Source organism: Alternaria burnsii (assembly GCF_013036055.1).
Source record: "Alternaria burnsii strain CBS107.38 chromosome Unknown 730, whole genome shotgun sequence".
Taxonomy (NCBI): domain Eukaryota; kingdom Fungi; phylum Ascomycota; class Dothideomycetes; order Pleosporales; family Pleosporaceae; genus Alternaria; species Alternaria burnsii.
The window spans coordinates 177,196-198,135 of NW_024066110.1; the positions used below are offsets into that span (position 1 = coordinate 177,196).

The 20,940-nt window shown below is 51.1% G+C and overlaps 7 protein-coding genes across 7 annotated transcripts; 3 read left to right on the top strand and 4 right to left on the bottom strand.

Moving 5' to 3' along the window:
• Positions 1-356: 356 nt before the first annotated feature.
• Positions 357-4,928, bottom strand: GT037_003461 (uncharacterized protein; the record flags this gene model as incomplete). Its single annotated transcript, XM_038928508.1, has 2 exons — positions 357-1,774; positions 2,642-4,928. 2 exons carry the CDS (start codon positions 4,926-4,928, stop codon positions 357-359), a joined length of 3,705 nt encoding a protein of 1,234 aa, XP_038788215.1.
• Positions 4,929-5,707: 779 nt separating this feature from the next.
• Positions 5,708-6,328, top strand: GT037_003462 (uncharacterized protein; the record flags this gene model as incomplete). Its single annotated transcript, XM_038928509.1, has 1 exon — positions 5,708-6,328. One exon carries the CDS (start codon positions 5,708-5,710, stop codon positions 6,326-6,328), a length of 621 nt encoding a protein of 206 aa, XP_038788216.1.
• Positions 6,329-6,464: 136 nt separating this feature from the next.
• Positions 6,465-8,207, bottom strand: GT037_003463 (afln vera monooxygenase protein; the record flags this gene model as incomplete). The annotated part of the gene is made up of 3 exons (XM_038928510.1): positions 6,465-7,497; positions 7,556-8,040; positions 8,091-8,207. 3 exons carry the CDS (start codon positions 8,205-8,207, stop codon positions 6,465-6,467), a joined length of 1,635 nt encoding a protein of 544 aa, XP_038788217.1.
• A 525-nt stretch (positions 8,208-8,732) lies between these two features.
• GT037_003464 (uncharacterized protein) lies at positions 8,733-13,949 on the top strand (the record flags this gene model as incomplete). The annotated part of the gene is made up of 7 exons (XM_038928511.1): positions 8,733-8,876; positions 8,929-9,379; positions 9,432-9,521; positions 9,577-10,056; positions 10,445-10,671; positions 10,735-11,059; positions 11,401-13,949. Coding segments are annotated over 7 exons (4,266 nt in total), but the record flags the coding sequence as incomplete, so codon positions are not given.
• A 293-nt stretch (positions 13,950-14,242) lies between these two features.
• On the bottom strand, positions 14,243-16,939 carry GT037_003465 (cell division protease ftsh; the record flags this gene model as incomplete). The annotated part of the gene is made up of 2 exons (XM_038928512.1): positions 14,243-15,042; positions 15,091-16,939. The coding sequence occupies 2 exons, from the start codon at positions 16,937-16,939 to the stop codon at positions 14,243-14,245; spliced, it is 2,649 nt and encodes an 882-aa protein (XP_038788219.1).
• A 662-nt stretch (positions 16,940-17,601) lies between these two features.
• GT037_003466 (uncharacterized protein) lies at positions 17,602-18,185 on the top strand (the record flags this gene model as incomplete). The annotated part of the gene is made up of 2 exons (XM_038928513.1): positions 17,602-17,891; positions 17,939-18,185. The coding sequence occupies 2 exons, from the start codon at positions 17,602-17,604 to the stop codon at positions 18,183-18,185; spliced, it is 537 nt and encodes a 178-aa protein (XP_038788220.1).
• Positions 18,186-18,338: 153 nt separating this feature from the next.
• GT037_003467 (uncharacterized protein) lies at positions 18,339-20,388 on the bottom strand (the record flags this gene model as incomplete). Its single annotated transcript, XM_038928514.1, has 5 exons — positions 18,339-18,393; positions 18,476-18,691; positions 18,814-18,927; positions 19,218-19,981; positions 20,032-20,388. 5 exons carry the CDS (start codon positions 20,386-20,388, stop codon positions 18,339-18,341), a joined length of 1,506 nt encoding a protein of 501 aa, XP_038788221.1.
• Between the last annotated feature and the right edge of the window lie 552 nt (positions 20,389-20,940).

Consider the following 20,940-nt stretch of genomic DNA (forward strand, 5'->3'; position numbering starts at 1 on the left):
GCAAAGGCACAATGAATCAAATTCAGATCGATGAAGCTGTGCCCTTCATCCGAAGCATGTTCAGATAAATTCGCCGTGTTTCATTCCTTACCGGTAGATTGCCACCGGCTAATGTCAAAATCCGGGGAAGCTTGGAACGCGCCATGTGGAGCTGCGTGACATGTCGCGAAATTAGAACCCAGGTTGAGAAGGGTGCTCCGAAGTAAATCAGGCGTGGCGCATAATTGCAATGCACTGCGACATCGCACTTCATGGGCAGTTTCTTTCCAGCCATTGCTAATCTTGTATCGGGTTGATGCAGTAGCTGTACGCAACTAAAGCTATGCGAGATGCCTATGGGAGTCAGAAGTCTCTACTTAGAATCGGGGATGTATGACCAACTGTTGCATGCTGAATTCAATGATGCCTGGCGGGCCTTCAGACCATGTATCATACTGCTCATTGGGGTACGACGTGCAGTCGGGTAGCACGACCGGCATCCTTTCGACAAATCTAGAAAAGAGCGACTCATCCGATGGCAGAGATGGCTGCTGGAAGACCGAATTCGTCGCAGAATCGACAACATGTGCTAAGCGTCGTCCTTCCGGTGAGTCGAAACCGCCCAACGCTTGCCATGCCACTCTTATAGCCACGTAGGCTATGGTGTTCGATTGCGGTGCACCCTCGCGCTGTTCATATTCTTTCAGTTCCAAGCATTTGGCGATGCTCGTCGCCGCAGCGTTTCGCCATGCAACATTAATCGGCGACGGAGACAACGAATCCTTGATTTGAAGCACGCATATGTATGCAGTGTTGTAGAGCATATATGCCGTTGCAGAGACATGATTGGCCACCCCTAGTGTCTTCGCCATGTCTGACTGCTCTGTCACTCCAGCTAGCTGATTTCGATTTAAAACCTCCCAGTGCGGATACAGCGCCTCCAGCGCGCTCAATACAGCCTCCACCTCGACAAGTAACGGTTCGAAACTGGCGGGTATGGCTTTAGAAGCAAGCAGGGCATTGCGACGGCCAATTAGACGGGTACAATCGGCCAGAATGGTGAAAACGTGATGCTGAAAGTATCCTGCCTCGCTTGCCTGGACAGGCGGAACCTGCTTCCATTCTTCTCTGGAGTACAGAGAAGTCCTAGACTCCGCCAGCGAACCAACAATAGAGAGAATGCGCAAGCCGCGAAAAATCGTTGCCGTAGTACCATCGGACTCTTTCGGTGGGCCCCGTAGCATCGCGATGGCATCGAGGCCTCGCTGGTGCTTCAAAAAGTTCTTCGGTCCAGTCGGCAAGAAGATCTCGAGAAGCATACAAGACAATGCTGTCAGTAGAGTTTCGTTTGTCAACTGCAGCTCCGGGTGAGAAAGATGCGAATTCAGCTGCCGCAGTACCTCACTGTACTGGGAATAACCTTTTTTTGTGATGTAGTCCTGGCGATGTTGGCTTCCGAAAAATGTAACAGACAAGGTTAATATCCCTTTGCGCAACAGATCAAGACCTGGGTTGTCGCTTTCTATAGATGCGCCATAGCTCTCAACCATGTTGCAAGCTATTTCGACAGGTCCTCCGCGCAGTAAGGTCTTGCGAGTGTACGCCAAGCAGATATCATCTTCAAAGGCTTTAAGAGATAGCTCAGTCGGACTAGCTATCTTGACGACAGCATTCTGGGCTGTGTTTGTTGGTTTGGCTTCGAATGTCCTACTCTGATCGATCCAGGTTAGGTCTTTTGGCCCTTCACATTCGAGACCACGCTTCGTGCATTGTCCGCACACGGGACGGTTCTCGTCTTTCTTGTCAGCACATGCACCTGGTTTCGACTCGGTGAACGTGGAGTAAGCGAATGGGCACATACCACATTTCACACGCCGGCGGCGACAGTTGGTGCATCCTTTCGAACGACCGCCGCGGCTGACCATACTTACCTTGTATATGAATAGGGGGGAGTTGCTCTCGCCGCTTTTTTATGTCACAGGCACAAACGTCTAAATACGATATGTCGCGATGTGGAACACAGTAAAACTGTCGAGACAAATGCCTGGTCGATCTTACATCGGCAAGATCGATGGTATACATGATGAGAGAATAAGAAGAAACATAGTCGTCGAAGCCTTGTGGCTGAGCTCGCAAAGAATTCCTCTCGCGTCGGACGACGACGGAACGGATTTAGGCAGATGCTTACTCTTGGCAGGGCGCCCAAAGATGACGACTCCACCAACAGCAAAACGTGTATGTCGCGTACTTGCAGCTCATTTGAGCCATGCGACCAAAAGCTGACCAAAAGCCATTTGCATCACACAAGAGTACGTAGCAGACCACTGTTGAGGAGGGCTTCGTGTAACGAGCCGGAATTATGTATCAATTTAGGGACCTCTGGGGTAATAAGCTATTAGGTATCTGTAACGACTGGCTATCATCGTGATAGAAAAAAGATGAGACGTCATGACAAGTCCCGATGCGGGAGCGGGCGTCCCACCATCCCACTCAACCACCTAGTCACAATGCCATGCTTGTATCGAGAATCTTGCGAAAGCCAAATGTTACTCGAGCTTCAAAGTTCTCAACGAACAACCATTGCGTTACATGCCGATCATCCTCTTGACCATGCCCTGTGCTAATCGGGCAACCTGAACGTTGTTACAGCGCTGCTCGTTACCACCGATAGCACTAGCATCGCAACCATCAGGGTAGAAGAAACTGGCCAGCGCGATGATAATATAGGCAGCAATCAGTAGGCTACCCTCAAGGTAGTTACTGCGACCGTCCAACACCAAAAAGTTCACTACCAATACGGTAACGAATAGTGCAACAGTCTCGAAAATGTTGAAGTACAGTGTCATCTCCTTTCCCATGATCCAGCCAAGGATGACAATAACAGGGGTGATAAAGATGGCGATCTGAATAGAAGAACCAACAGCAATACCGATAGAGAGATCCATCTTGTTCTTCATGGCGACTGTAACAGCTGTGACGTGCTCTGCGGCGTTGCCCACAATAGGAAGGATAATGAGACCAATGAATGCTTGGCTGATACCAGAGGTCTCGACCATGGGCTCGATAGCGTCACTCATAAAGTCGGCACAAACAGCAACGAGACCCGTACTGATCAAAAGCATGAAGATAGCCGCTTTGATAGACATGTCAGGTGCTTCTTCGTCTTCATCATCCTCGTTGAGTGCCATGGCGGCCTGGGGAGATACGGCAGGATGCTTGACTGCGCTACCAGTGGAGTCGGCGCGACCGATTTGTTCAGGAAGAGACTTTGATCGACGAAGAGGTGCACGTAAAGCCGCGTTGTCTCGAGGTGCTGCCATACGGATGTTAGGCGCGGGTCCGCCAAGTGGAGCAAGATTCTGAGGGTTCGAGAAAACATTGTTGGAAAGCAGCGAGGGGAGAGCTGGGCGGTTGTATTTGCGCGCGTTCATTGGAGCAGCACTGTCATGTTGTACTTCTTCAGCAAAGGTGACCTTGGGCGTGGGATCATTTGGTTCGACCTCCTTCTCAGGAATGGTGTCGATCTTGTTACGATCACGACGGTCCTTCTTGCTCTTCTTGTTCTTACGTTTTTCCTTCTTCGTCAGGGATCGTGAGGTGTGAGAAGCGGCTTCAAAGTCGCGGACCACCGGGACGTATTGATCGTTGTCAGCTTCGTCGCCACTCATGACGTCGAAGGAGTGCCGGCGAGAGGTGATGGGACCAGCATTGTTCGCGGTGACAACGCTGCTAGTCCTTTCAGTCTCGAAAGGACTTTGATTCAGTTCGGCAGAGGGGGAGCTCATGGCCGAAAGCGCACCATCGTCTTTAGAGCTAGCGCTGGATTTGCGGCGAAGTCTCTTGACCATGCGTTTGGCCTTCTTCTTCATGGTACCATCAGAGTTGTTTGAAGAACTATCGCTATCGCTGCTACTAGAGCTGGATGAAGAGTCTGAGCTGGACGAGTCGAATGCGCCAGCAAGAACACCAGGGTGCGATTCTTCGTCAATGATGTGTTGGGGTGTGCTAGCATAAAGATAACGATGACTCTTGAGCTGGAAGAGAAGGTAAAGACCGTAGACCAGCAACAGAATAACACTGGTACCACGACTGACGGATAGCGTCTCGTGGTCAGCAATAGAGTTGTCTTCGAAAGCAGCATGGAACGCCGTGGGCAAAAGAAGACTCATTACGGCAAGAGCCAGCATGACACCACTCATCTGGGTGACAGTGTTGTTGTAAACCTGCTCTTGGTATTTGAGACCACCAAGTAGGAAGGCCATGCCCAGGATGAGAAGGAGGTTAGCAAGAATAGATCCAAGCAGCGACGCCTGCACAACCTCGATTTGGTCAGAGGCGAGCAAGATGATGAAGAGAATCAACTCGACAGCGTTTCCGAAGGATACATTGAGCAATGCACCGAGCGCATCTCCAACACGGGCAGCGACGACTTCGGTCGCGTGCGCGAGCAGGCCAGCCAGTGGAATGATGGCGATGGCATTCATAGAGAAGACAATCTCGGGCTTCAAGTCTACAAGCTTGACTACGATACCAAGAGGCACGAAGACGAGCAGGACGTTGATCCAGCTGTGGGTAAGGGCATTCTTGGTATGGGTGATGAATCGGAGGGTCCCGTTCTTGACACGCGTAGGCGAATAGAACGGACGCTTCTCGGATCCTATGGCGGAAGGCGTCTCTCCATCAGCCGCGGTATTGACGCTGCCATGTTGGACATCTGTGGAATTGTCGTCTGGCGCGACGGGCTTCTCATGATGGTCGCTGTGGTCGCTGTTGGTGGTGCCGGGCGCACTACGCGGCGGGTTGCTGCCACCTAGGCCAGGATGGGCGGTCGTGTGGGGGTTGTGGGTCGGAAGGACGTCTGTCTGAGTGTCTTTCTTGCGTCCCAAGCCAAGTGCAGATGCTGCCTTAGACTTGAAGCTGCGTATAGAGGGGTCGTCGGGTTCTCCCATCGGTTTTGGTGTTGCAGAGTTTGGGTAGTGGTTGAGTACAAAGATGTACTTTGAGAACGATAGAGGTGTGGCCAAGTAAGTGAGGCGGTGGCCGCGCCTTCCTTATCAATGCTCGGCAAGCTTGAACCGGCTTGGTATGTGCTTACTCTCTGAGTGGATCCCCGAACACTGACGAATGACGTCGGTCGTCCGGCCAGATTGGCTACACGTGGACCGCGCGCACAGCCTCAGTGGCGCGCTACGTCTTGCTTGTTTGGGCGTGTTATGATTCTTGTTTGCGCGCGGCGAGTCTAGAAGGTGATTGAAGGATTCTGGCATCACTGTGCATCAAACAAGTATCCTGTGCGGTTTGCCTGGGAAGTTGGAGGGAAGGTGCGCTGCGACGCGTTGTCTCAGCATCCCTGCCAGGTGCTGGGAACAGAAAGCGCGAGGCGACGACTAGGAAGCCGCCAGCGTCGGCTTTCCCCCGCACGGTCATCATCATCAATACGAAAGCCGCTGATCCTGAACGACAATCGCGCCCAGCTTCGCCTTCTGGCATCCACTTTGACAGCGAGACTCCTAGTCGCGCAATCTAGACTGTCCACGATACGTTGCTTCACAGGGATGATGCCGAGACTAGTAGCTCGTCCAATGCACGAGGCCGTTCGTCTTCTGCCTTTTCCCCGAATGCTTAGCACTCTTATACCACCTGGCACACGACAAAAGCATAGCATTGTCACGTCGAGGACCACTTATACGAGACTATCGATACATGCATGTACAAGCAATGTGCCACCATGCTTCCAACATTCATGGGCTGGTACCTCAAGCGTTGCGACTCTGGGAGAGCAATCTATGATGCGAAATACGAATGGTGCAAGTGGGCAATCATAAGAGGTGAATTGGACGTAGTTCGCCGTTGCTACAATTTCAAGCGTGCGATCAAGTCAGATCGTCAATTGAGGTTGACGCCTTTCTATCTAGCATGCGAGCATGGTCATGTGCACATTATACAATACTTCCTCGAGACTGACGCCACTCTTGGAGACGCTACGTATACCTACGAGGCGGGTCGCATCGGGGCCCAAGGGCTATCACAAGGTCTTGTATTAGCAGTACAGAATGGCTGGCTCGGGGCTGCTAGGCTTCTGATTGAGAGCGGTGCACAAGTCAAGAAGAGTGAATATGACGACACAGTCTGTGCGCCAGCGTTATGGCACGTCAAACGAGGACATGTTGATATGGTGATGCTTTTGCTAGTTTGTGGTGTCGTCGTACCAGCAAAGAACTCTAAGAACCATGCTAGCTTCTGGACTCTGACTATGAAGCGAGGAACGAAGATGGCAAGCTTAATTGAGGAGGCCTGCAGGGTACAGATCAGGAAGGTCTCATCATATAAGCTTGATGTTGTAGTTTGAGAACGTGTGAACAATGGTTGCTCTACTGCTCGCGTCCAGGGTGCAACCGAGGGGCACGTAATATCCAATCAAAAAGTAATAGCATGGCACTAGAAACTACGGGTGAGGACTCATTCATATGGGCTGAAAGTGCTACTCATGCACGCAGCGTGACCTTGACAGGGAGACCATCTGCTGGGTGAGCTCCGCCTCCACCCATCTCAGCCTGATATGCTCGATCCTCATCAACAGTTCTGATGCCCTTCTTTGGATGTAGTTTGTCCCACTCCTCATACGCAATGTCAATATCAAACATCCTTGCAGTCATTACCAAGGCTATTTTAAGTTCTAATTGTGCAAGTGTCTGCCCAATACAGGCACGTGGGCCCCACTCAAAGGCTCTCCATGAAGCCTTCTTCGGATGTAAAGGATCCTCAGGACTGACGAGCCAGCGATCTGGCATGAAATCTTCTGGTTTCACAAACACTTCGGGGTTGTGGTGCATAGCAAGAGTGAGTGTCCATATGTTACAGCCCTCCGTAGGGTATCGCTGACCCTGTTCATCTACCAAAAAGACACCCGGGCGGCCATCGCGCATGCTGCCAGCCGGAGGAAATATGCGCAGAACCTCCTTGACGACTGCTAGAGTATAGGGCAACTGGTTCAGGAGTGCGGGATCGTCTGTGATAATGCGAGTGATACTGTGGAGCGTGAAGTCGAACCCGAATACCTTGTCGTGTTCTGCACGTACTTTGGACAAAACATCCGGGTGACGAGACAGTAGCAAATAGCTGTACAGTAGGGTACTACTAGTGGTGTCGTGGCCGGCGTACAGGAACATCCGAAGTTGAGGCTTCGCCAGCTGCCTGAAGGCCGATTTTGACACCTCGTCTTCGCCCTCTACATCGTCCAGGTACTTGTCCATGGCCAACGCGATGATGGATCTAGATTGCGAGTGGGAATCCTTTGAAGGGCTTCCACGGGAGCGAGCCAACTCTTCGAAACGCTTGTCAATTTCCTCGTCAAGGTATTGATCCATACGGTAACTGTTGTACTTTTGGACGAATGGACGAGGACTAAGATAGCGACGGATCGGATTGAAAGATGTGCCGAATGGAGTCCAATACACTTGTCTTCGGAGACAGTCTGCGAGAGCGCTTCCTTGAGTTTGATAGTGGAGACGCGCACCACTGGGCCCACCTTTTAGTAATCAACCTTTATTGTAGGCGCATCGTGTTGAGAACTTACAAGGTAACACGCGCAATAATATCAAAAGTCAACCGAAGCGTATACTCCTCCAAAGGAAATACTTCGCCCTTCTGGGCACGTTTTTGAAGAAGTTGACAGAAAACCGTGACCTCTTCTGCTATAGCAGGAGAAAGTCCTGTTATATAGCCAGCAGCGAATCCTGGATTGAACAGTGCCCGCCATTTCTTCCAAGTGCTTCCGTACATGGTCAGTAGTGATGGTCCACCGTTTATGACCTCTATAGTAGCACTTATGTTGGCGGGCTTGTCGAGGAAAGCAGCTTCAACTTGCGATGCAACATAAGGGTTCGCGACTACCATGATAGGAGCGTTGAAAGGCCACAAGTTGAGATAGAAGACACCGCCGGGAAATGATTGTGCTATTCGCCGTACTACTACGTGCATTACGGTGTTCTGTGGTAGTGATTGAATAGCTTCTTTCAACACGATGAGATGGCCGAACAGAGGATGATGTTTCGGCATTGGCTTGCTATTGTTAGAAGCATTTCTCTAGGTGCACCTAGTACTTGACTCACTGCTCCTGAGTTCCGTAAACTCTTTACGTGCTGTCGATTAGCCATCAATCTGGCCACAAACATGGCGAGAGCACCAGCGACCACAGCCATGATGGCTGGCATGCTGACCCGCGTCATGATGACCCGCGGATCGGGCGTTGCAACTTGCAGACGTCGTCACAGAGGCACAAGTATCGTGATCTGATCTCACAGTAGTTGTTGTCGAAGTGCGAGTAAAGGTGCAGGACAAGGCGGCAAGATGGGAGGGCGGCACGGAAGGCGCTAGCCTCACCTGGGTGCATGGGCGTCAGCGCTAGGATCAGCACTGCCTTCCTGTACTACAATATTACAACCCGACATTCGCTATCGTCTCCTTCATGGGCGTCAATCGAATCTTACCAATATGTCGGTGTTCTCGGGGATTTTGGGATTCGCTCTTCGAATCCCGACCCTAACAAGGCATTATTTGTACGACACGCTGCGACCGGTCATGATCCCAGTTGACGATCCAAAAGATCGATCAATGGTAGATGCAGCATGCGGAGTATATATATACTGCAATAGCCCCCACCCTTCACACAGTCGCATGCAATACTAGGTCTTGTTATATGCTTGTCATGTCGTCCTCTTTCCACTTGGAATCCTGTAGCTCTAACGTACAGTCTCCTCCTTACCCAGATTCGGCGCTACGAAAGCTATACCCAAGATATGTCGATTGATCCGTCAAAGCTACCACCAGCACAATATGTGCCCGGTAGACAGTCCATCATTGACCATGCTGGTAGGATTGATAAGGTACCATTTGTGGTATGCACTCTCCCTGTTGGCGATTCATTGTATATGCTGACATAAATTTTAGATCACGACGGGCATTCTTTTCGGGCTTGCTATTCTTTCCGTATTAGCACGCTTCGCGATTCGCATCTTTGGCGGTCGGAAAATACGATGGGACGATGGCTTTGTCTTGGTGTCATGTTTGTGTCTGATAGTCGCGTTCGTCTGCGTCCACAAGCTTCTGAACACTTTCTATCTTATCGAAGCCATGAACCAAAGGAAAACGATCCCGTTTAGAGAGGATATTCCTGCAATATTGGACACGCCTAAGTGGGCCTTCATCTTCTCCACGTTCAATTGGACTTCCCTTTACCTAGTCAAGTTTGCTTTTATGAATTTCTTTCGCACCTTGACCCGAGGGCTATCAGTCAAGATCATGCGGTTCTACTGGATAACCGTAGGCTTTCTTGTCGTCTGTTGGATCTATGCAGTCATCAACTTTGTAGTTATCTGTCCACACTTTGGTACAGACGCAGGTCAGTTGGTATTTGATTCTTTATCGAGGTTCGAGTTACTGACAATTTACAGCTACATGTGGCTTCAATCCCCGGCAGCATGAAAGAAGTGTCGCGGGTAACGTTCTCGTCGGCGTCCTCGATATCATAGGCGATGTTCTCAGTACGTGATGCGGCCTAGTGGCTCAAGATGAGAATGAAAATACTGATTTTCCTAGTCGTGAGCTTTCCCATCGTCGTTGTAAACGAATCGATGATGTCGTTCTCCCGCAAACTATCGATTGTGGCATTGCTAGGCCTCTCGACAGTAATGATCATTTGCGCGCTGATCCGAGTCGTCGGCTCATTGACCGAGACAACCGAGGCAGGGAACGGAACGGCGCCGGTGTGGGCTGCGTACTGGTTCATCGTTGAATCCTGTGTTGGACTCATCATGGCGTCTGTCATTGTTATCCGCGGAGTTTTCATCACGAACCTTGTTGACGACGACCGACGGAAGAAGGATAGCGTACTTCAGCAGTTCGGACGTCGTTTCCTGGCTATCATGAGGCTGTCCAAATCCTCACGAAGTAGCAAGTCGAGTACCCAGCGAGGCGACGCGCTCCATGACCAGCACAAGGATCCAAGCGCCCCAAGGATTGCTACTCAGAAACTTCACGGAGGAACATTGAAGACCATCAGATCGTTTATATCAGGTGGTAATAGACATGGCCACACGCAAGATGACGCGCCACTTTCAATAGACACAATCCAGAGTCTTGAGGATATGGACTACCACAATATTCGCAAAGCGGAAGTGGCCAGTCACCAGCCATAGCTGGTCACCCTGAGTCAAAGCAAGGGAGGTGACGAGTGTTGGTCATCGAAACCGGAGGAGACGTTATTTGTGCGTTTAGAAGACGTGAAGGATATATTCATGATAGCAAGTAGTAAGCGTAATGACGGTGTTAGTTCATAACATAGAAGCATGCAGCCGTTCGTGACCGTGAAGGATTAGGCCACCCGGATACGCGCAGGGGATGTGGCTTAGACGCCCCCACCTCCCGTCATCACGTCTCTGCTGCACCACAACGCGTCACCACGTAGTCTCGAAACCTAGTTCCCCCATACAACTGGCGGACGAGATATTCGCCCTCTCTAAGCTACAGGAGCGACTCTTGCATTCAAAAGCAGTGCGACCGCATATTCGTAACCCTCCAAAGAAACGCGACAACTCTTTATTACCTTCCATTCGACTGTCTCACTCACCCTCCCAACTAACCTTAGCTAGCCCACATCTCTTCATCATGGGCCGCTGGACAGATATGGACAGTGTAAGTGTCCCCATGTACTTAGGTGGCCCTCTCTTTCTGGCAGGTCACTGACACGACTTCTAGGACGCTGAGCGACTGCCAGACGGTTTCGAGCGCATAGGCTATGACGCTGATACCCAGACCTACACCTTCCGCGATGCATCCGGTCGTATCTACGAATCTGAGCCTGGCAACCGCTACGGGGAGCTGCGAGCCACCGGCGAGCGCTCACAGCCCATATCTGACGAAGAACGACTCGAGCAACACGAGGCAATAGAAAAGGACAACAGGAGCGCTGTCCGTATGATGTTGCCATTTGCACTGCTGGTTCTTGTTTTCTTGTTCCTTGTATTCAAGCTCGTGGACAAGAGTGAGGATACATACGTCTCTGCTTGTGGAAAGGGAAATCGTCAAGCATATATCTCCGAAGGCGATACATGTTGGGCGCTTGCTGAGGCACATGGCATAAGTGTAGATGATTTCTTAACCTTGCGTGGAAATGAGGGAATCGACTGTGACAAGTTAAGGATTGGATGGGGCATCTGTGTGCCAACAACACAGTGATTCGCTTGTCGCGACTTGTTACTGGCCAGACCCTCACCTTCTGATGCGGGGTTGAGGCGCGCGCCCCAGTGAGACAGAGGCGTAGTCGCTGCGCGGGCGCTTAATTCAGTATCCGAACAAGATAACCACTCCATTCTCCAACGACATGCTCATTATCTTTGGTTGTCAATGTTTGCAACACTCTAGCGATGGCAGGTGCAAACCCTGAAGTACACAAAGCCCAATATCAGCACTACATCCCTCGCTTCTTGCTCCGTCGCTTCTCTTACCCATCTTCGACCGTGCTCAAACATGGCAAGAAGCAGAACAGAAAACAACGAATCGAAGACGTAGTCACCGCGGTTGACCTGGATCACGACATTCCCAAATTTGTCGAATCACCGGTGGGACGAATCTTTGGACGATATGACATGTACAAGGACGACTCGAAATTCAGCAAGAAAGATCAAGATCGAATTGAGACAAAATTAAGTCGTATTGAGGGCCAAGCAAGTCGCATTATTGCCAAAGTTGCAGATGCCCATAAAGCGGGCAAGGACAAAGTCGAACTCTCACGCCATGACAAAGATCTTCTACGAAAATACATCTTCGTCATGAAGTACCGCAGTCCTATCTTTTTCAAACGCTTCAATCATCAGAGAGCAGAGGATTATGCTTCGAGCGATCGGGCATTATTTCTGGAATACATGCAAGAACGCAACTTCTTGCGCCCGCTCGATGTCTGGCTCGACAACCTTGAAAGGATTATGGAAAAGCATATGGATCCTGCCGGTAAATGGACAGAAGATCTCTACAAGGAAATCTACCCAGAAGACGCTGAGTGGCTCAAGATCAATATTAGGTCAATGTACCTGTCTTTCGCTACTCCCTCAGATGCCGTTGAAGAGTTTCTCCTCACTGAAAACGCGTTTGGAGTTTATGAAGGGCCGAACGACTACTTCACCAACCCTTTCACAGGTGAACAGACGACGACTGCATATACCGAGTTTCATGTAATCAGCGTCGTTTCTCCACGTTTGGTCATGATATTGCGCGATAATTGTCTCCCGGAACCTTTGGAGGACCAGCACAAAGACATTCGCAATAACAAGAGATGGATGTTGGCAGCTCGTATGCAGGCGCACAGTCAACCAGACAACGCTAAATCCTTGCTCGAAGACTTGCCAATAGCGAAAGCTCGAAACTCCTACACTGTGATTCAAGACGGTCGGCTTGAGCTGACTGAACGTGCAGACGGAGTGCCTAGAGCGACAGACAAGTTCTACTTCACTTTCTTCCGCCTGGAGAGCAGACATGTGCAAACCATCAACCTTGTCATGCTGGACCAAGCACATCACAGCTCGCACATTGTGTACAAGTCGAGAGTCGCATTTCAAGCAGCTCTGGACTTCTATCTGGATTATCCAACCCAGACTAGAGGAGTCTACAGTCTAAAGACGATAAGTGAGCGACCGAACGACCCGATGCTGGCTTTGTTACGAAAGCTGGAGACGATTGCCCATTCATTGGGCTCGTCTGTCAGAGCGAAGTACTACATCGAGCCGCTTGATGAAACTAAGGATACGCCGCCTCCTGACGGAGCGCCGACTCTCCATGACGTGGTTGCCCAAGTTTTAGAAATGATAGAAAACGATTGCCGGACAGCAAGTCTCGTGGCGCTGCCCGCAACTGTCATGAGCGAGGTGTTAAGCAAGCTGAAGATGTCTGCTTCAACGATCAAGAAGCTTGACTTGATGGCGATGGCGGATAGCCGACGCTGCTTCCCAGACCAAATTTTTCTAGCAGTGCATAAGGCAGACACCAGAGGTCTCAGTGCGCGATACAAAAGAATTCTTCATGTCGATTTGCCGACCTGGAGAAGCGCATTAGATGAGCTTGTTAAGCAAGAGCGGGAAGCTGAGCGTGCAAAGGTCAATCGCAATACTGAGTTCTTTGAAAATATACGGCGCAATTTTGATCGGATTTCTGACACGGACTCTCCTGACCTTTCTGATGCTCTAGATAAGGCACCGTCTTTTGATGAGATTGTCTCTCAAGTGTTGGCGACGGCAGAAACCGATTTTCTAGACCAAAGTCTGGCTAGCCATGACTTTGCTTTGGCAATGGTCGTTATGATTCAGGTCGTGAAGGAGCAAGAGATGACTGTCATATCGACCCACGCGCTTGATCTGATTCTCATGGCTGATGGCAGGCCCTGCTTTCCAGACATGGTGTACTCAGCGGTCCAAGAGGCGCACGTCAGAGATTGTAGTGAACGCACCAGGAGACTTGTCAGTGTCGATCTGATGATGTGGAGAAGGGGATGGGATGCGCTTGTTGAGAAAGCTTTGCAGGTTCCGGGCGTGAAATTGGATCACAGTATTGATGCCATGCGGAAAGTCTTACGTCAACTTCCTAGCATGTCTTCATCAGATTGTTCCCCAATTTTAGCGTCAGCTGCATCTCAAAATACGAACCAACATCTAAGGGAGGCTCCTGTACAACGATCGAGTTTATACAGCGACACTGAAGGCGCTCCTGGACATTCTGAGTCTGGACAGCTAAAGCGTTCCTCGAACTCTTCCGTATCATCCAAGAAGAGAGACATCTTCAAGGCCGCTTTACTCGCCCTCTCCGGTGTAGTCTTCATATGTGTCTGTCTCGCTGTTATTGTATGGACGCTCATTAGCATTGCATGGTTTCTCGTTGCTCAGACATGGAACTTCGTTGTTCTTGTATGGCGCCTCGCACTTTAAGCATTAAGCTGCTTTAAGACGGATTAACATGGAACGCAACAAGAAGTGACGAGTACGTAGAGCACAAAGGTTGAACGTTACAATGGGTAATTGTGTTCTTGGTCTTTCTCTTTGACCTGATGAACTATACTGTTACAAAGCCAAAACGCGCGTCTATTTTAACAAGACACCTTGCGCATGCTCGTCTAGAGTGGAATGAAACCCCTTGATCATCGCCAAAACCCCCCATCCATGTCGTAACATGCCATAATGCACACAAAAGAGAAATTGATATAAATTACATCTTCAGCACCTCACCTCCTGGAATCCAGATCCTTGAAGGTTGCTGGGCTAGGAGGTACTAGAGGCCCCTTGACACCGTCGCCCGCCGGCTCGACGTATCCCGGTGCCTTGCCATACTCGCCAGAGAAGTATTTGTGGAAATCTTGGCTGTCTTCGTAAGGTCGGGGTCCGAGCAACCTGATCATGTCCTCGCGGCCAAGCATCTCCTTCTTGAGTAGCTCCTCAGCTACAAGACCGACTTCGTGTTTCTTCTCAGTGAGGAGATCCTTGCATTGCTTGTAGGCCTCATCAACGATGCGCTTGACCTCCATGTCGATGTTCTTGGCTGTGTCTTCGGAGAAGGGCTTGGTGAGTTGCTGGCCCTCGCCATCTTCGAAGTAGATGTATCCAATCTTCTTGCTCATACCCCATTTGCTGACCATGGCTGTGGCCATCTGAGTGACCTTGCGGAAGTCGTCGGATGCACCGGAGGTGACGGTGTCGAAGTGTAGCTCTTCAGATACACGTCCACCGAGTGTCATGGCCATACGGTCCATTAGCTGGTTGACATTCATGAGATATGTGTCGCCGTTGGGAAGGTACTGAGCGTAACCGAGAGCGCCCTGACCACGGGGAATGATGGAGACCTTGAGAAGGGGGTCTGCCCACTTAAAGTACCAACCGCAGATAGCGTGACCGGCCTCGTGGTAGGCGACAGTCTTCTTCTCTTCAGGCTTTAGAACAAGGGACTTCTTCTCAAGACCACCGATGACACGCTCGATGGCTTGCTCGAAGTGGACCATTGCAACGGTCTCGGCATTGGCACGAGCGGCTGCGGATCGTTAGCAAATGTACGATCTAGGGAAGCATTGCTACATACCAATCAAAGCAGCTTCGTTGACACAGTTGGCAATGTCGGCACCGGAGAAGCCCGGTGTCAAAGCTGCTAATCTGCCCTTCAAGAACTCCATGTCTTCGTTCGTGATAATCTTCTTCAAGTGTACACCAAAAATCTGTGCTCGGCCGTCCATGGTGGGCTTGTCGATGTTGATGTGTCTGTCGAAACGGCCGGGTCTCATGAGCGCCTTGTCCAGAACATCGGGTCGGTTAGTACCAGCCAAAACGACGACTTGCTCAGTCGTGTTGAATCCGTCCATCTCTGTTAGGATCTGGTTGAGAGTAGCCTCTCGCTCATCATTGCCACCACCGAAGTTCTGCTTCGATCGGGCACGACCGATAGCGTCAATCTCGTCAATGAAGATGATGCAGGGTGTGCTCTTGCGCGCATTGGCGAACAAGTCTCTGACACGCGATGCACCAACACCAACGAACATCTCGACGAACTCAGAACCACTAACACTGAAGAAAGGAACGCCTGACTCTCCCGCAGTAGCCTTGGCAAGAAGAGTCTTGCCAGTACCTGGGGATCCAGATAGGATAGCGCCGCGAGGGATCTTCGCACCGAGCTTCTGGAATCGGCTGGGGTCCTTGAGGAAAGAGACAAATTCCATAATCTCTTGCTTGGCTTCGTCCATACCAGCGACATCTGAGAACTTGACCTTGACGTCCGTCTCGTGGTTGAACTTCTTGGCGCGACTCTTGCCCATGCCAAAGACGCCGCCACCCCCGCCAGCGCCGCCTCCCGCACGTCTTGTAAAATAGAAGAGGGACCCGAGGAGGAGGATAGTGGGACCGAAGGACAGGAAGGTGCCGAACCAGGAGATCTCGTTGGAGTATGCTACAGGGATGCGCTCGGAGCTAGGAATGCCCAGCTCGTACTGTGCGTCGTCCATCTTGCGTTCGAAAGCCTCAACGGATCCAATAGTGAAGTAATAGTAGAAGTTTTGATTGACGGATGGCGAGTCGGGGTACATGCCAGCGACAGCCTCACGGTGCAGGTGGACCTTCGCCCTGTTGCCATTCAGGATAACAATCTTCTCGACCAAACCTTTGTCCAGGAAGGTCGTTCGGAACTCCTGCCATGTTATTTCCTTGGAGTTCTCGCCTGGGAAGATGGTCTTGTATGTAATGTATGCGAGGAAAGCGCTGATGAGGATTGTGTTGGTATCCATTCCGCCTCCGAACATGGGCCCGACCGGTCCGCCAGCTCCGCCAGCACCACCTTTGGAACCTTTGCCTGTACCTGTACCTGGGCCTGGGTCGTGTGCGCCTGACTTCTGGTGTGGTTCCTGGGAACCATTCTCTTTGAATTTCTGCTGATGCTGATCAGCCGCCTTGCGGGCCATGTTGGTTGTTAGCCGCGAGATCTTGGCCGCGGTGGCCAGATCCAGCTTCTCGCCCCTCTCCAGCTTGTCCATCTCGTGTCGTAGCTCCGGTGGTATTCCGGTGCGCTTGATCTCTTCCATTGCTTCCTTGATATTCTGCTTCTGCGACTTGGGGACGCCCATTGACACGAAGGAGACTAATTGATCCAGCATCTTCTCCTCCTCGGGTGTAAGCTTGGACATCTGGGCCTCTCCTTCCTTCTTTGCAGAATCAGCAGGCTCATGCTTGTCTGTCTGGCCATCCTTCTTGGCTGCCTCGCCCTCCTTCTTGTTCTTGGGCTCTTCGGGCGGGCCGGTTGCGAATCGCCGCGCCCGTTGCTGGGTATATATACATTGTGGTATTGGTGCTCGTGTGCGTAATGTGCGTGGTGTCCTCGTGGCAGCGTTGAGGCAGGGTCGGGATAGTCGCGCTAAGTTGCCTGAGCGGCGGAGGAGTGTCGACATGGCGGCGGAACAGATGTGACGGGACTGCGGGGTGGGGTATAACAATGGGTTGGGGTATATTACAGATAAGCAGGGTGAGAGTAATACCGCGCCTGTTCAGACTGCCTCGGGCTGGCAGTAGGAGAATGTCTTGTGGCGGGTGCGCTTCGATGGCGAAAGCTAGGATATGACAGAATCATCGAAGTTCTACATGCCACCGACATGCCGACCTGACTAAGCGGGGTCGCCCGTACGCGTGAACATGTGCTAGAGCCTGAGCCTAGAATTTGACTCGGGTGAACCTTCATCTATTGAGCTTATTCTCTTCATCCCAATGCTTTGCAAAGAGACGCACTGGTGATGAATAACGACTGCTCTTCTTAGATTGGCTTCTGCCTCAGCCCGGCCGCCATACATGATCACATCACGACTAAGCGATCTATAATGTCATACCCATTCATCTCCATCAATGCACTGCATGTCGATCATCCGGACGCGCCTTCATGCACCGATCTACTAGTTTCATTATCTTATGTCCGATCAGCTATTACCCCGAGGTAGTCAGCCCGCAGCGATAGCATAGTACAGCGTCAACTTTGTTCTTTCGCACCACAATATATTTGAACACAAGAGGCTACCCAACTGCTAGTTATTCTGAGATCATAACATAGCCTTCTGCAACAATGCATCTCTCTGTATCTGCCTTCGCCGTGCTCTCCTTGTCTTCCCTTATAACTGCCCAAACGTGCGATACATCAAACAGCACCCTCTACCTTACGGCGCCTGCGTTAGTCACTACGCCTCAAAACACCTCCACCATCCAGTGTTGGCGTCTGAGGAATCCTTTCTTGATATCTACAACAGCAGGCATCGCAGGAAGCCGTGCATTAAACCTAGGGAATGTGACGGATCTAAGCTACGTTGTCCAGCCACCACGCTTCGAAGGCGGATTGCATAACGCTCCTGTGCCACAGTGAGTCGGATCTCCCTCGTACACTAATTTGCGCTGACAATGCCGAGGATTGTACAGTTGCTAGCTGGACTCGCGCACATCACTCTGCCTCAAGACCCGTCTCGGGAGCTGTGGTTGCACGGAGGCAAAGGTGGTCTGCTGTTCGCTGCCGATCTGACGGGTGAGGGACATGTCACAACGTATCCGAGTGATCAGGAGACAGTCACTATTACTGCGCCTTTTGAGGGTGGTGTAATCCCCGAATATGAAGTGATCAATGAGGGGCCGTGTACTGGGCGACAGACTTTTGTCTAGTAGATTGAGAATGTGACACGGTGGAAAGGAACGTGCATGTTGGTTGTACAGTCTATTCGTTGGCTTGATGCAAAGAGAATTGTCGTGTTCCGCTTCCTCCCTCCAACTCCTCTTACTATACACCCGCCTTCATTGCTCTTCTTCTCCGCTCGCTTACTCCTCGTCGCCGTACAGGGCGCGGCCAGTCTTGGAGTTGAGGAACTCGTTCCTGTTACCATTGTTAGCCTGCTTTCCCATGCACCAATGCCCTGCCATGTCCCTGCTATTCTCATCAATATCCATCAACTCACTTCTCGATAGCCCACTGCATGGTGCCGTATGCGATGGCCAGAGGTGGGATGAAGTAGAGGACCTGGTTCCTCGAGCGGCGCACGACGTTCCAGAAGCCCTTGCCGATGAAGGTGGCCATGGGGCGCTGACGGTTGGGGCTCAGTGCGTAGGTGACGACGCCCTTTCCGGGACGGCCACCGCCCTCGTAGGGGTTACCCCATGAACCGATGTGCCATCTATGCCATTGTCAGCCTACTCCTTTTGCTACTTCGATGGTTGTGCGCTGGAATGTGGTTCGAGGACCGGTTTCATTCGGGGAAGGTGGCTGCGATTGCGTTCGACGGGGTTGCGGACATACGTGGTCTTGGTCTTTGCGTGGATGTCAGAAGGTCCGAGAGCCATTGTGACGAAGTGGGTAGTGGTTGTGGAGGTGCAATGCGTGGGCGGCGGCGTCGACGTTCCCGTCAGAAAGCTGCGAGCGGTGCTGCTATGCCAAGCCTTTTCCTGTTAGCTGAAATAGGCAAGGCGCTGCAAGAGCCAATAACCCAAACATGATTGGTCGTCAAAGCACCCCATGCACTTTCTCCAACCATCCATGTATACCTTGCAATGACCTCTTGCGTTATGAGATTCGAAGTCGTCGCCAGGAGTCTTACTGTGCAGGACATATTCACCTCTCTGGATTCCACTGACATCTACGGTACAATGCTACACCCCCACAATTCCAATAAATCTGCCGTCAACGCGTCAGCAACGGCATACCCACGTTGCAACACAATATGGAACAAGGTCAAGATTTCCTTCATATCACAGGTAGTCCGAACACGCGCTCCTGCGACCCTCAAAGGGAAGAACAGCAGCACCCCTGCAATTCCAGTGACCAACAACTCACGACTCAACCGAAGGATTTCGTGTGTGTGCCACTCGATCTGAGTACGAGGTAAAATCGGCGCACGTGGCGCCGTAGGCTTGGTCCAGTGCACATGATAGTCATAAGTACCTGAGAGGTAGATGCTGACGGCATGATAGTACACGTGGGCGACAAGAAGCTCTGTGTCCAATGCACCTGATGCAGACTGCCATGCGTTGCTGCCATCCCACCATTCATGCAAAGATTGTTGAAGTAGCAAGCCTTCAGCGGCCAGGTACTGCGCTTGTTCAGTCTGCACTTTTTCCGATAGATGCTCTGCTTCTGATGCGCAGAACTTGATTGCGCGTATACTCAATTCGGAAAAGCTAGGCAGCATATCGAAGAGTGCTTCCTTGGGGTGCCAAAAAGCGGCTCCTTCGCCGCTCCAAAGATCTGCTAGTGCGCTAGTCCATGCAGGCTCACTTAAGAAGGTAGGCTCAGAGTAGATCAAGGCCCTTGATATCTCGAATATGCGAGCAGAGAGGAAGAAGGTACGCTTTCGCGTACTTTTTTCGTCTGCAAGAGCAAGGCAGGAAGGATGTTGAAGACGTAGAATCGTGCAAGTTCCGTGCAAGAAGTGCGAGAGCCAATTGGTTCCGCTGGCGTCGCACATCAACTAAGCTATGTCAGACTATGATCACGTCTGCTCTAACATTTTTCGCATACCTCGAAAAGGCCAAGAAGGAACGTCGTCCAGAGAGTGGAAGGATCGTCTGCAAATTTGTTCTGGGTAATTTGGGCTTGAACACAGCGAACCGATCCAACATAAAGCAGCATTGCACTCCGGTACCAGTTCCCATCCTCAACCCCTGATCCTGAACATCGAATCTGCTGGAATCTGTGTAGAGACGCTATTGCGCAAAGAGCATCTCTCAAAGCGTTCGAGGAGTGCATTATGCCTTGCAGCTCCCTTTGCACTAGCAAGTTACCATACGAGAAAGTGTTCATGGGCAAAAATGAGCTAAAGAAGTATTTCACCTCTCGCTCAGTCTTGTCCAAGCTAACTTGTGGTAAAAGCCGCATTTCGGGCTTAGTTTTTGGGTTGACGAAGACGAAGCTCGAAGTCGCGGGCCATGTGGGTGCTATGCATGTTTGTTGTGTCCGTTTACAGCGGTCACATGGCATTCCTCCATCGCACTTAGCCTGTCAGCGAGTTCAGACTCTAGATGGCCAGAACACTCGCCTTTATCTTTCGCTTGACACAGGCTCCGCATCGTTTTCGTCGAGCCTTACGACCATCATACGGCCCAATGCTCGGTGACATGTTGCTTGCGATGCCTCGAACGCTGAGTTGGATTGCGGCGGCAATGCTTACTTGTTAGTGCACGGCACCCAAAGAGGGGTTGTTTCCAGACAACATTGAAGACTTCGGAATGTCAAGAAGAATGCTTTAGGAAATGGTATCGCTTGACAACGAACGAAGCATACGAGCAGCGGGCCCTAGTAGAGTCGGTGCCATTCGACTTAACCGATTTAGGAAGCGAAAGAACGCGTCTAGACTTCGTTGAGACTAAACACTAATACCACCGATGAGCCACCGAGGGAACCACCTGTACCAACCATATCGGTCAAACT